Source organism: Scyliorhinus canicula, chromosome 24, assembly GCF_902713615.1.
Source record: "Scyliorhinus canicula chromosome 24, sScyCan1.1, whole genome shotgun sequence".
NCBI lineage: Eukaryota > Metazoa > Chordata > Chondrichthyes > Carcharhiniformes > Scyliorhinidae > Scyliorhinus > Scyliorhinus canicula.
This window is the reverse complement of record NC_052169.1, coordinates 11,804,089-11,819,397: the sequence shown is the minus strand read 5'-3', so window position 1 is coordinate 11,819,397 and position 15,309 is coordinate 11,804,089. Positions and strand designations below refer to the sequence as shown.

The 15,309-nt window shown below is 50.6% G+C and overlaps 1 protein-coding gene across 8 annotated transcripts in view; it reads left to right on the top strand.

The window, feature by feature from the left end:
- Window positions 1–15,309, top strand: part of LOC119956767 (protein mono-ADP-ribosyltransferase PARP6) — a 133,373-nt gene that overhangs the window by 27,430 nt on the left and 90,634 nt on the right. For all 8 annotated transcript variants that reach the window (XM_038784152.1, XM_038784151.1, XM_038784148.1 and 5 more), the window contains exons 2-4: window positions 1,895–2,056; window positions 7,251–7,367; window positions 8,936–9,013. In XM_038784152.1, the coding sequence (XP_038640080.1) occupies window positions 2,054–2,056; window positions 7,251–7,367; window positions 8,936–9,013 (198 nt within the window). In that variant the 5' untranslated portion in view covers window positions 1,895–2,053. The remainder of the gene's footprint in view (window positions 1–1,894; window positions 2,057–7,250; window positions 7,368–8,935; window positions 9,014–15,309) is intronic.

Here is a 15,309-nt window from a genome sequence, read left to right as displayed (position 1 = left end):
TTCTGTCCCCCACAAGGGGCCAGAACGGCGCTGGAGCAGTTCACGCCACTCCGGCCTCCTTCCCCGGCACCGAATGGGCGCCGCGCCAACCCGTGCATGCACGGGGGACCTCTGCACGCCGGCCCCGACTCAACATGGCGCCACTGTTCAGAGGCCGACCGCGCAACGAAGTAAGCCCGGGGGGGAAGAGGCTGGCCCACCAATCAGTGGGCCCCGATCGCGGGCCAGACCCCATCAGAAGCCACCCTGGTGAAGGATCGCTTTACCCCGCCCCACAGGCCGCCGCCGGCCCTTCGCGCAGAGTTCCCGCCGGCAGCGACCAGGGGTGAACGGCGCCGGCGAGACTCTGTCGTATCCGCCCGGCCGCTCGGCCCATTCGGTCAAACTCGCCGGCGCAAATGGCGCCGATTCTCCGCACCTCGGAGAATCGCGCGCCGGCGTTGTAGTGTCGTGGCGTGGTTGCGCCGATTCTCCAGCCTGGTGCGGGGCTCGGAGAATCGCCCCCTAGATATTGTTTAGTCCTCCGAATCAGCAATTTTGTCTCTGTACAAGAACATAACACCCGACGTGGTAGCAGGGCGGGGAAGGTGACCCTGCGGGGAAGTGGAGAGGAGTGATTGTTGTATCTTGTCTGAGACTAAAGAGAGTTGTACCCTGTCAGCCTGGCCTCTTGTGTAGGCCTGGCCTCTTGTGGTGTCCTTGCCCCTGTCCACAACACAGGTAACAGAGAAGTGGTGGATGGGATAGTCAAAGAAGGAATTTGAATTAAAATTACGGTATGTTATAATTGCAAATAAATACACAATTGCTACATTTCAGGCACTGAAGCACACATGTATTTCATAGTTTAAGCACTGCATTAAGGACGCGAAGCATGTAATGAATAGGACTATCCTAATACCTTTCTGACCTACATTTGTGTGGTTGAAATTAGGCGGCAGGATGGCACAGTCCTGCCTCACAGCGCCAGGGTCCCAGCTTCGATTCCAGCCTTGAGTGACTGTGTTGAGTTTGCACAGTCTCCCCGCGTCCATGCGAGTTTCGTCCGGGTGCTCCGGTTTCCTTCCACAGTCCGAAGATGCGCAGGTTCGGTGGATCGGCCCTGCTAAATTGCCCCTTGGTATCCAAAAGGATTAAGGGGGTTAATGGGTAAAGTGTTCTTTCGGAGGATCGGTGCAAACTCGATGGGCCGAATGGCTTCCTCGTGCACTGTAAGGATCCTATGATTCTTTGAAATGAATTGGCTTGATTGCTCTGGGCGTGGTGGCCACTGGTAAGGACCTATCTTTACATTTGCAGCTAAAAGTAACAATTATAAATGACATGTCTGCATTTCCACACATATGGCCGCATTCTACTCATTGCTCAGCACCCCTTCAGCTGAGAACTGTCGCCCGTGTACGCTACAACGTGTACAGCTGTCAGCCCTGCTCTGTCCAGCACGTTTCTGCTGCCTCCTCCACCCCTAACCAAGCCATCTGCGAATGGACCATTGTTTTGTTTCTTATCCCCGGTGACATCTGCTTTTCATTTAAAGGGTCCCTGGGCGCAACAGATCCAAACTTCGCAGATGTCAATCTCTTGTTTGCACTGTGCATAGTGGGCAGCTGCTTATGTTACCTCCGTTTTCTCGGCAGAAGCAGATGGAGAGAAGAAGAAAGACAGAGAGAGAGAGGTGGGGGGGGGGGGGGGGGGGGGGGGGGGGGGGGGGGGGAAAATAATGTGAAGTAACGAGTCGAAAATTCAGCCAACAGATTCTCGCTGCTAACGTGGTTACTTTAAATATCCCGAAGCATCGCCCTTTAGATCTCCAGTGTTTTTTGTTGTTGTATACATATGACAAAGTTACAGGTGCTACTGATTTGTTTTTTTTGTTTTCCCCTTCCTTTCAAAGGCAGAGGAAGTTGTCGAGAGATCATCTGTTGTCAAGGAGATTGTGCAGTGCTGCCGATTGTCTGTGGGGCCTTTATCTTCATTATTTCCAACTCAGCTGGCAGTATGGAGGACCGAGGCCTACTACTGACACAGGCACACCTCTGAATTTCAGCACCAAATGGTGAGTCAGCCTCCTACAGTTTGCCGCTGGTCGCACATTGACCCCAGTCGTTTCCATGACTCATTCGGTGTCCCATATCCAAACCCACCGTCCTATTATCTCTCGCTTACCACTTGAACTGGGCAGAAGGACATGAATAATTAATTATTTCACCTCAATATCATACTGGACACAGAATGTGCTCGCCATTTCTTACTTCAATAATATATTTTCTGCACTTTATTCACAGATAGCCCCTATTCGTTCTGTAGTTGCTGCAAGTTTACAGGTTTCGTTTCCGAATATCTAATGCATGTTTATTTCCCTCTGCTGACAATTTTCAAGCGCTGGTTAATTCTGTAAATTTCTGGGGCGGGATTCTCCGACCCCACGCCGGGGTTGGAGAATCGGAGGGGGGGTGGCGATTCATGCGCCGCCACTCAGACGCTGGTCTGCCGATTCTCCGATGACCAGCATGGTCGGCGTGGCGCCGGTCGGGGGCCATTGAAAGCGGCTCCCCCGGCGATTCTCCCTGCGCGATGGGCCGAGCGCCCACCGAGTTAGACGGCGCCATTCTCGTATGGTCTGAGCTGGCGGGACCTCGCCGTTCATGTTGCGGGGGCGGCCTGGTGGGGGAGGGGGGGGGGGGGTGGGGGCTAGGGATCCGACCCGAGGGGGGCCTCCACAGTGGCCTGGCCCATGATCGGGGCCGACCAATCGGCGGGCGGGCTTATCCTGGTGGGGGCCTATGTTCCTCCGTGCCGGGCCCCTGTAGCTCTCCACCATGTTTTTAAAAATAAATTTAGAGTACCCAATTCATTTTTTCCAATTAAGTGGCAATTTAGCGTGGCCAATCCACTTACCCTGCACATCTTTGGGTTGTGGGGGTGAAACCCCAGTCAGACACGGGGAGAATGTGCAAACTCCACACGGACAGTGACCCAGAGCTGGGATCGAACCTGGGACCTCGGCGCCGTGAGGCAGCAATGCTAACCACTGCGCCACCATGCTGCCCAGCTCTCCACCATGTTGCGTCGGGGCCGGCGAGGAGAAGGAATCTAGCACGCATGTGCGAATTCACGCCGGCCGTAGCGCGCATGCGCGGACTAGCACCGGCCGTAGCGCGCATGCGCGGATCGGCGGCGCCTGTTCTGACGCTGGTATTGGCAGCTGGAGCAGCGGGAGGCTCTCCAGTGACGTGCTGGCCCCCTGTGCAGCGCAGGATCGCTGCTCCACGGGGCTTGTTCGCGCCGTCGCAAAACGCTCCGATGTTTACGACGGCGTCAACACTTAGCCTCAGGATTGGAAAATCCTAACCCTCACCTTTTCTTTTTAAAATAAATTTAGAGTACCCAATTACTTTTCTCTCCAATTAAGGAGCAATTTAGCGTGGCCAATCCACCTATCCTGCGCATCTTTGGGTTGTGGGGGTGAAAACCCACGCAGACACAGGGAGAATGTGCAAACGCCACACGGACAGTGACCCAGCGCCGGGATTCGAACCTGGTCCTCAGCGCCGTTGTCCCAGTGCTAACCACTGTGCCACATGCCACCCCCACAGTGCAGTTAGGGAAGCAGTTCCAGGATTTTGACCCAACCACAGTGAAGGAAGGGACGATATATTTCCTAGTCAGGGTGGCGAGTGACTTGGAGGGGAACCTCCAGGTGGTCATTGGTTCCAGCGGCTGTTTTCGCCCCCCATGCAATATAGCCACCCCCAGGATTTTCTGGGTCACCCCTCCCCACAGTACAATGTATTCCTGACTCACCCCCCCCCCCCCCCCCCCCCCCCCCACCACCCAATTACAATTACCCCACACAATTTAGGAAGCACTGGCTTCCCTCTTTAATTTTATTTTCAAGCCATCCTGTTTCTCTTTGAATTCCCATTTAAGATGGGTTGGTCCTGCTAAGTTGCCCCTTAGTAACCAAAGGTTAGGTGGGATTACGGGGTTACTGGGAAAGGATATGGCATGAACCTCGGTAGAGTGCTTTCTCGTAGGGTCAGTGCAGACTCGATTGGCTGAATGGCTTCCACCTGCACTATAGGAATTCTATGATAAGATGATTGTCTAAAAATCAAAGACTTGCATTTCTATAATGCTTTTCATGACCTCAGGACATCCCTAATTGCTTTAGCAGCAGTGAATTAGAATTTATAGTGCAGAAGGAGGCCATTCAGCCCATCGAGTCTGCACCAACCCTTGTAAAGCGCACCCTACCCAAGCCCACACCTCCACCCTATCCCCGTAACCCAGTAATCCCGCCTATCCTTTTTTAGACACTAAGGGGCAATTCAGCATGGCCAATCTACCTAACCTGCACATATTTGGACTGTGGGAGGAAACCAGAGCACCGGGAGGAAACCCACACAGACACGGGGAGAACATGCCGACTCCGCACAGACATTGACCCAAGCCGGGAATCGAACCTGGGACCCTGGAGCTGTGAAGCAACAGTGCTAACTACTGTGCTGCCGTGCCACCCTTAGTTTTGAAGTTGTTACACAGGGAAGATGGAAGCCATTTGTGGTCAGCAAGGTTGCACAAACATACTATCACCATACACCAGATCACCGGTTTTAGTGATGTTAATGCATAAATATTGGGCAGGGCTCTGAGGAGGACTCCTCTTCCTCGAAATCGTGCCATGGGATCTTCAACGTCCACACGAGAGGACAGATGGGACAATGATTTAAGGCTTCATCTGAAAGATGGCACCTCTGACAGTGCAGCACTCGCTCCTTACTGCACCCTAGTGTCAGCCTGCATTTTGCGCTCAAATCTCTTTGATTTGATCCCACAATCGTCTGACTCAGAGGCGAGAGTTCCACTCTCTGAGTCACAGCTGACACCAAACGGTTATACTTAGTACAGTGACTGTAAAGTGCATCAGAATTTCCTGAGAATGTGATAAACTCAAATTTAAGTAAAAATAATGTTTTTGTTCTTCTTTGGACTCTAATCAATGGGCAGAATTTTCAGCTTCATGTGTAGGGACTTAAGAACAGGAAGAGGCCAAGCAGAGATGGTGGCGGAGTGGTATTGTCAGTGGACGAGTAATCCAGAGACCCAGTAATTGGAAACTGGGTTTGAATCCCACCAAAACAGATGGTGACATTTGAATTAAATACAAATCTGGACTTACAAGACCATTGTCGATTGGCATCTGGCTCACTAATGTCCTTTAGGGAAAGAAATCTGCCGTCCTTACCTGGTCTGGCCTACATGTGACTCCAGAAGCGGGATTCTCCGACCCCCCCCCCACCGGGTTGGAGAATCGCTGGGGGGTAGCATGAATCCCGACCCTGCCGGTTCTCCGGTGCCGGAGAATTGGCGGGGGCAGGAATCGGGTCCCGCTGGTCGGTGGTCTTCGCAGCAGCCACCCCCCCCCCCCCCCCCCCCCCCCCCCCCGGCGATTCTCTGACCCGCGATGGCCCGAAGTCCCGCTCATTCTCTGCAGGTCCCGCCAGCGTAAATTGGACTAGGTCCCTTACCGGCGGGACCTGGCGGCGCAGGCGGGCTCCGGGGTCCTGGGAGTGGCGCAGGCTGATCTGGCCCCGGGGGGTGCCCCCACGCTGGCCTGGCCCTCGATCGGGGCCCACCAATCCGCGGGCGGACCTGTGCCTTGGGGGCACTCTTTCCCTACGTGTCGGCCGTGTCAGCCTCCGCGATGGCCAGCGCGAAGGTGAACCCCCCCCCCCGTGCATGCGCGGGGATGGTGTCAGCTGCCGCTGACGCTCCCGTGCATGTGCAGACCCGCGCCGGCCGGCGGAGTCCCTTCGGCCCCGGCTGGCACGGCGCCAAAGGCCTTCTACGCTGGCCGGCGGGGCACAAACCACTCTGGCGCCGGCCTAGCCACTGAAGGTGCAGAGGATTCCGCAGAGATTGGTTCACGCCACTCCATCCCGCCGGGACTCCCCGCCCCGCTGGGTACGGGAGAATCCCGCCCCACTGGTTGACTTTTAACTGCTCCCCCCCACTGAAATGGTCGAGTGAGGCACTCAGTTAAAAGAACAATTAGGGACGGACAACAAATGCCCTTGAACTGAGTTCATTCGTGGGGTGTGGGAGAATTTTTCAAGAAAGACACTCGAGCTTGTTCTGCCATTTTGCTAGATCACAATTCATTTGTATCTTAATTCCACCCACCCACCTGGATTCCCTAGTCTTAAACTCTTACTATGAAATTTGCAATTGACCCTCAATGGTTGTTTTCAGGGGAGAGAGTTCCAGAGTTCCACTATCTCTTGTGCGCAGACATCAACACTCGAGAGCTTTGTGCTAACTGTTGGAACCAACAATTCTACGGACACGTGCTTGTCGGATTAGAATAGCGGTTTTAACATACTTACAACAGAGCCAGCCTGTTAGCCGTTGAACTTTTGGTGAACTGGCCGGCTGACCCTCTGGCAATGATCTTTATACAGCAGCTCCCGGGGGAGGAGTCCTGGGTGGAGCCAAGGGAGGAGCCCAGTACAACTCTCGAGCATTCCCAGAGCTACTCCCCCTGGAGGTCAGGTAATGCAACTGCACTTACAATATAAGCACATGTATATACAGATTATAATCCGGTGTGAATCACATTCACCACACTAACATTCGGAAAACAAGGGTTTGAACCTCAATCGGGGGTCTCCCATTTAAGGTGGAGGATTTTCTTCTTTTAAGGGTCATTGACCTTTGGAGGGGGGGGGGGGGGCGGATGGAGGGCCAGATAGGTAAGTGGAGTCGAGGGCTCGGCCTTATCCTCCTCGAGCCTGTGGAATGGCAGAGCATGCTTGACAGGGATGCTTGAGGAAGAAATTACATTGAATATTAGATTGCATCAGCAGATGAGGGAAGGAAGGGTTGAAGTAATATGGGAAAACTGTAAGTAAATGTGATTAGGACTATTTGCTTGCATGGAGGTTACACGCCAACATGGACTGGTTGGTATGAATGGTCCATATATATGTGTACATATATTTCTGTCGATAATTTGAATAAAGGAAGAATTTCATGTGTAATTTTAAAAAAAACTTCCAATAGGATTCCTGGGACAAATTATGGATACAATGATATCAGTGCCACATGATATTTAAATATCCACATGTAGTGCCTGGGAAACGAAGGTCGGCCTATGTTGATTTTCTTTGGCATCTGAGTGCACCTCCCAAGTTGCGACAACAGTGGTTATATTTGTGTGCTTACATCTGGCATTGTTTCCATCTCAGGCTGCCAACAGCACAGAGCGAGGTGCGGCCTGTCTGACGAGGCTTTCCCCGGTTGTGTGGCGCTTTCCTCACTCGAGCTTGAAGGGATGGGCTGGAGGCAATCAAAGCTGTCAACAGGTGGGATCACGTTACGGAACACTAGTGTCTATAAATCTGCTCGGCATTGGCCAAAAATGTGATCAAATCCTCTTTCCGGTAAGACCTGGTCCTCAACCCAGCCCAACTTCCAAGGAAAGTGTGGTCCACCCGTGACCAGTTCAGGGCAAGCTTGGCCGCCCTTCACAGAGGGAACATTAGTGCCAGCCCCCCTGCGTGCCTGTGGGAGAGAGGAAACTATGCGCCACATCATAGAAGAATGCCCGATCCACAGACCCATCAGAGGAGGCCTCTCCGCACTCGACACAGAAGGAATGGAAGAAATTGCATGGCTTAGGGACTTTGCATTCGTTAAATAAATAAATTGTAAAAATTTGCTGCATCTTCCCTTCCTCACCCCCAAATTAATCTGCTCCTTGGTTTTTTAAATTCTCTACGTGTCAATTAAATTGACTCCCAAATGAGGGAGGAGGTGGCGTATTGTCACTGGACTAGTAATCCAGAGATCTGAAAGCTGGGGACTAGGGTTCGAATCCCACCATGGCAGATGGTGAAACTTGAATTCAATAAAAATCTGGAATTGAAGTGTAATGATGATCATGAAACCATTGTCGATGTTTGAAAAAACCCATCTGATTCAGTAGTGTTCTTCAGAGAAGAAAATCTGCTGTCTTCACCAGGTCTGGCCGACATGTGCCTCCAGACCCACAGTAACATCGTGGTTGACTCTTTTAAAAAAAAAAGAAATTTAGAGTACCTGATTCTTTTTTTTCCAGTTAGATAGAAGATAGAACAGTACAGCACAGAACAGGCCCTTCGGCCCTCAATGTTGTGCCGAGCCATAATCACCCTACTCAACCCACGTATCCACCCTATACCCGTAACCCCCCACACCATTAACCTTACTTTTATTAGGACACTACGGGCAATTTAGCATGGCCAATCCACCTAACCCGCACATCTTTGGACTGTGGGAGGAAACCGGAGCACCCGGAGGAAACCCACGCACACAGGGGGAGGACGTGCAGACTCCACACAGACAGTGACCCAGCCGGGAATCGAACCTGGGACCCTGGAGCTGTGAAGCATTTATGCTAACCACCATGCTACCCTGCTACCCACTAGTTATTTTTCATTTCATTTTCATTTCATAGTTAAGGGGCAATTTAGCGTGGCTAATCCACCGACTTTATGTTGTGGGTGTGAGACCCACGCAGACACAGGGAGAACGTGCAAACTCCACACGGACCGTGACCCGGGGCCGAGATTGAACCCTGGTCTTCGGTGCCAAGAGGCAGCAGTGCTAACGACTGCGCCAATGTGTCGCCCATTGTGGTTGACTCTTAACTGCTCTCTGAAATGGCCTAGCAAGATACTCAGCTCAAGGGTAATTAGGAATAGGTAATAAATGTTGTCCCAACCAGCAACACCCACATCCCCTAAATGAATTTTAAAAAACAAATCATGATTTCTGTTTGATATTTAATAAATTATTTCTGTTTGAAGCTTGGCAACATTACGCAACTGTATGACACCTGTGTTCAAGTGGTGCAAGAGGTGACCTTTTAATATCTGTGACTTTCCTTTAGGACATCAAAGGTCAGTACTGGACCGATGAAGACTCTGACGGAGACAATGACTCGGATGAATTCCTGTATGGCGTGCAGGTAATCAGTGCTTGATTTAGCTCACTTTAGGGTAACAGACAAGGGTAAAATAACCTTCTTGCGCATTCATCACTCCAGACGTTGAAGAGCCACTGGATTTGTGGGTGGGGGCAGAAGATATGTTAACAAGGGCTGGATTCTAGGGGCGGCAGGTGGCGCAGTGGTTAGCACTGGGACTACGGCACTGAGGACCTGGGTTCAAATCCCGGCCCTGGGTCACTGTCCGTGTAGAGTTTGCACATTCTCCCCCTGTCTGCGTGGGTTTCACCCCCACAAGCCAAAGATGCGCAGGGTAGGTGGATTGGCAACACTAAATTGCCCTTAATTGGAAAAATAAATTATAATTGGGTACTAACAAGGGCTGGATTCCTCTGCCCAGTCCGCCGCAAGAACGCCACGGGCAAGAGGCGGACAATGGAGAAGTCCATTGACCTCGGGCTGGATTCTCCGATCGGCAGGCGAAGACGCGGCTGGAGAATCCTGCCGCAAGTCTTAAAATTCAGCACTTGAAAACGTGATGCAAAACAATTCAGTGGTAACTTTCAGAAGGGAACTGGATATATCCTAAAAAAAAAAGAGAGTATTTCCGGGTTATGAGGAAAGAGAGAGACGATGGGACTAATTGGATTAAACTCACAAAGAACCAACACAGACAAGGTGGCTTTGTTATTTGCTGTATGATTCTCCAACTCATAGGACAGTTGCCTATTATTTGAAAAATGAAATGAAATTAAATGAAAATCGCTTATTGTCACAAGTAGGCTTCAAATGAAGTTACTGTGAAAAGCCCCTAGTCGCCACATTCCGGCGCCTGTTCGGGGAGGCCCGTACGGGAATTTTATCTCTCACACCAACTCGCATTAAGCAATGCCCTTTGTTTAGAAAATATCACAAACAGGGATAGGGGAAAATCAGACACCGAGCCAGAAACGGGGGACATGAGATTAAATGAAATGAATATTGCTTATTGTCACGAGTAGGCTTCAATGAAGTTACTGTGAAATGTCCCTAGTCGCCACATTCCAGCGCCTGTCCGGGGAGGCTGGTACGGGAATCGAACCGTGCTGCTGGCCTGCTTGGTCTGCTTTAAAAACCAGCGATTTAGCTCAGTGAGCTGAACCAGCCCCTTGGGGTGCTTAAGATGAGGTGCTTAAGGAGATGGGCTCTGAGGAGGTCCGTAAAGGGGATGAGGCAGGGTGGCTGATAGTAACAGTTCCAAAGAGTAGAACCAAGGGTGATTGGAGACGGGGGTGAAGGAAGCGCTCGAGAAAGGACAGGTTAGGGGCGCTTGGAGGTGGAAAATGCTGTATTCCCACTGGACAATTGGTACCTGAGGCACATTACCAGAGATAGTAATTAAGTTGAGGAAATAAAATGAAAGAAGTGAATCCATATCAGTCAAGAAAGGAGATTTAGGATATACACTTAATGGCAGGACTGTTTGGTTTAGTTGGAGGTGTAGAAATCTTGGGTTTGTAGACCATGGCACTTTCCCTTAGAAGGGACGGGATTCAATGGGCCTTTCCTTGCCTTTTATGTTATCAACAGACCAATTGCATCATTCCCATTCCGTACTTTTGACAAAGAAACAAAAAAGGGGTTGCCACAAATTCTTATGTAAGGGCTTGCTCTTGAGGAGCATAAAGCCTTGAATTTATTTGGCCAAATACATTTCTCTTCCCTTGCTTCACTATAGAAAAGGCATCTTGTAGTTTTCACCGCCCAGTCACTGGCAATGAGTACAAAGGGTTTCCCACACATACCCCTGACGCTAATCACAATAATACTAGCAATCAAACAATCAGGAAAAGAACATTGAATGTTGAACATACAATGCAGAAGGAGGCCATTTGGCCCATCGAGTCTGCACTGACCCACTTAAGCCCTTACTTCCAACCTATTCCCGTAACCCATTTGGCATGACCAATCCACCTAACCTGCACGTCTTTGGACTGTGGGAGGAAACCGGAGCACCCGGAGGAAACCCACGCACACACGGGGAGAACGTGCAGACTCCGCACAGACAGTGACCCAGTGGTGAATCAAACCTGGGACCCTGGCGCTGTTAAGCCACAGTGCTATCCACTTGAGCAACCGTGCTGCCCAAAAGCTTCACAAGCCTCTCGCAAAACAGTGACAAACAGTGGCAACCCCCCAGTGGATTATTTTTCCCGCCCGGCTCTCACTTCATGGCTAATACTTCTGAAAGGTGAAAATAGTTTTATAATTTTTTTCGATGAATGATGATTTGTGTGGTAAATCTCTGGAGCCTGACTCGTCAGTCGGCGCTATTTCGAGGAGTTCTACGGACTGCGATAGATATTTCTACATGGGTGACTAGCTTGTTATGCAAAACAGTGCGATTTCCATGGAGCAGATGACAATTGATTGGTCTGTATTGATGAGGACTTCTTTGAAATACCATTACGATGCCTGGTAAAAGGGGCAAATTTCACAAGTGGATTTGAAGTCAATTGGTGAACAAACCTTTGCTTTACGACACATGCTGGCTGTCGTGCTCTGTAGACTGGTGAATGATGAACTACAGCACATAGTGTTTAAATAATTTATTGTGAAACAACTGCGTGATAAAGGTAACTAGGGAATATAAAATAGTAAACTACTAACACTAATTAACTATTGTAGAGCTATTACGTACAAAATATGTCTATCCCCCATTATGACTTACTTCCAACTCCCCAGCCACAGCGTCACATGATAGGGTAACACTGCCACCTAGTGGTCGGAGTTCATGTGTAACATTATGTACAGAATTGCCTTATGCATATCATCATACTTGCTGTCTGTGAGAATTCTTCAATGTGATTGGCTGCTTACCCTTTCTGATGACATGCCTGTTGCTGGATGCCTGGAACACCCCTTGACTTGGCACCAGGCCCATTGAGAAAGGAGAAATCCACATCACTGAGATTGCTGATCTCCATGGGCAACTTTCTTCGATGTGACTTTTCGGCTAATTACAAAATCTGGGCCATTAACCTTCAAACAAAATGAAGAGCGAAAAAGCCATTGGTTGCTGGGCTTCGTCACAAATCATCGAAAGGTGGCCAATCATTTTTTAAAAACGTTGAAGTTAATGATACTGGACTTGCACACAGGAGTCTAGAAGGCCACAACAGTAGCGTGCGTTTCCTCTTCCAAAGCTACCCTAACTTGGTTAATGGTTGTAAGGATTAGAGGAGACACTTGTTTGTTGAGAAGCTTTGTTTTGGAATGCAAACTAGGGGACTTCTGGATGTATCAAGACGTATCAGTTATGGATCTCCACTCATGTGCTGTGGCCAGTTTGGGCTTTTCTGATGGTCCAATTCGGAAGACTGTCGGCAAACCAAACCACGATCTCAACAATTGGCCCCAAAGTTGGATTTCATCAACAGCCGTGCTTCTAATTCCAGATTTTTTATCTCCGATCATAAGTATCTGAAGCAAGGCTAGCCCAACAGGTGTGCGAACAAAATTGTTGCCTCATCATTGTTGCAAAATTTCCCAGACCCCATTGTCCTTCAACATACCATTCGATAATATCAGTATTGGCTGGTCCGCTGGTTCGGGATGCAGAGCAAGGCCAGCAGCATGGGTTCAATTCCCGTACTGGCTGAGGTTATTCACGACGGCCCCCCCACCTTCCCAACCTTGCCCCTCGCCTGAGGTGTGGTGACCCTCAGGTTAAATCAGCATGAAATGAAATGAAAATCGCTTATTGTCACGAGTAGGCTTCAAATTAAGTTACTGTGAAAAGCCCCTAGTCACCACATTCCGGCACCTGTTCGGGGAGGCTGCTACGGGAATCGAACCGTGCTGCTGGCCTTGGTCTGCTTTCAAAGCCAGCGATTAGCCCTGTGAGCTAAACAGCCCCTTGCATCAATCAGTTCTCCCCCCCCCCCCCCCCCCCCCCCCCCTCAAAAGGGAAAGCAGCCTATGGTCATTTGGGACTATGGCGACTTTGTCAGTGGCCTGTTCCATTACCAATCATGTTTTTTTTAAATAAAACTGTCAATTTGTCTACAAAGATAGTAAGAACTGCCATTGTGACACAAATGGCTGCCTCCATGGCATTTCCTTCAATGCAATAAAGGAAATCACAATTGGGGAAGCATCTCAAGAGTTTCATTGATACAGCTTTAACAATTTGCAATGGTAAAACTGATTGTCTTAGTCAGAGTAATGCGTTTAATCAGATATTACATAGCAACATAAACAGATGCATATGTGTGTTGTAAATGCATTCATCACAACTGGTCCATTCTGGTATTTACATTCCATACGAGCCTCTTCACACCTTATATCATCTCATCCTCTCGTAACTTTCCATTTTTGGGGGCTGGGTAAGTTCGGTTGGCTGGACAGCTGGGCGGGATTGTCCGTGAACCGGCAGGACAGGCCACTCCGGTGCCGAGGAGTGGCGTGAACCACTCCGGCGTCGGGCCGCCCCAAAGGTGCGGAATCCTCCGCACCTTCCGGGGCTAGGCCGGCGCCGGGGTGTTTGGCAACGCGCCAATCAAAGGGTTTGGCGCCGCGCTAACCGGCACCAAGTGCCTCCGCTGGCTGGTGCAAGTTGGCGCATGTGTGGGAGCGCCAGCGTGTGCTGGCGTCATCCCAGCGCATGCGCAGGGGGGGGGGATTCTTCTCCGCACCGGCCATGGCGGACCATTACAGCTGCCGGTGCGGAGGGAAAGAGTGCCCCCACGGCACAGGCCCACCTGCGGATCGGTGGGCCCTGATCGCAGGCCAGGCCACCGTGGGGGCACTCCCCGAGTCAGATCCCCTCGCACCCCCACTGAGGATTCTGCAGGCCGCCCTTGGAGCCAGGTCCTGCCAGTCAGGACCTGTTGTGATTTACGCCGGCGGGACCGGCCGAAAACAGGGGGCCAAGCGGGCCGGAGAATCGCCGGGGTGGGGGGGGGGAGGGGGGGGGGCGCTTCCAACGGCCCCCGACCGGCGCTGCGTGATTCCCACCCCCACCAAAACCCCATCGGAGAAACCCGCCCCTGGTTCATGATACAGAGCCCCAGCATGGGTTCAATTCCTGTACTGGCTGAGGTTGTTCATGAAGGACCACCTTCTCAACCTTGCCCCCCCCCCCCCATCCCCCCACCAACCTGAGCTGTGGTGATCCTTAGGTTAAATTGATACCAGTCTGTTTTCCACCTCAAAGAGAAAAGCAATCTGTCTTCACCTGGGACTTCACCGGGGCAGCACGGTGCTGCCGAGGTCCCAGGTTCGATGCCGGTCCCGGGTTACTGTCCGTGTGGAATTCTCCCCTTGTCTGTTTGGGTTTCACCCCCACAACCCAAAGATGTGCAGAGTGGACGCTAAATTGTCCCTTCATTGGAAAAAGAAATGATTGGGCACTCTAAATTGATAAAGAAAAAAAAACTGGGACTTCTGCAAGAGAAGGAACCTGCTTTCTAAATGAAAACTGACCAATCTGTTTACTCGATCCCCCCCCAAGATCTCTCCCCTCCTCTCGGGTGTCAAACTGCGTGGGTTTCCTCCGGGTGCTCCGGTTTCCTCCCACAGTCCAAAGACATGCAGGTTAGGTGGATTAGCCATGCTAAATCGCCCTTAGTGTCCAAAAAAAAGTTAGGAGGGGGTTATTGGGTTACGGGGATAGGGTGGAAGTGAGGGATTAAGTGGGTCAGTGCAGACTCGATGGGCCGAATGGCCTCCTTCTGCACTGTGTATTCTATGTTCTATGTCAACATCTCGTAGAAAGCCAGGGCACACAAGCTGAATGAAAACTGCAATAATATGCGAGGAAGACGTGGTAGAATGCCAAACTTTTCTGATTTAAAATCTTTTACCTTTATATTGCAAGATCTGTTTGGATTTTAAAGACTCCTTTAGACCTGGTCATTGAGAATGTTGCCTGAACAATCAGAATGGGCCTCTCTAAAATGGTAGCAATTCAGCTCAGTAATACAAACAAAGAACAATACAGCACAGGAACAGGCCCTTCGGCTCTCCAAGCTGCGCTGGTCACTTGTCCTATCTAGACCAACCGCCTGTATCCTTCTATACCCCGTCTGTTCATGTGTCTCTCCAGATAGGTCTTAAAGGTCGCTAACCTACCTGCCTCAACCAACTCGAGTGGCAGTACATTCCAGGCCACCACCACCCTCTGTGTAAAATAACTTCCCCCGCACATCTCCACTGAACCTGTCCCCCCCTCACCTTGAACTCGTGCCCCCTTGTAATTGTCATTTCCGCCCTGTGAAAAAGCCTCCAACTGTTCACCCTATCGATACCCCTCACAATTTTATAAACTTCTATCA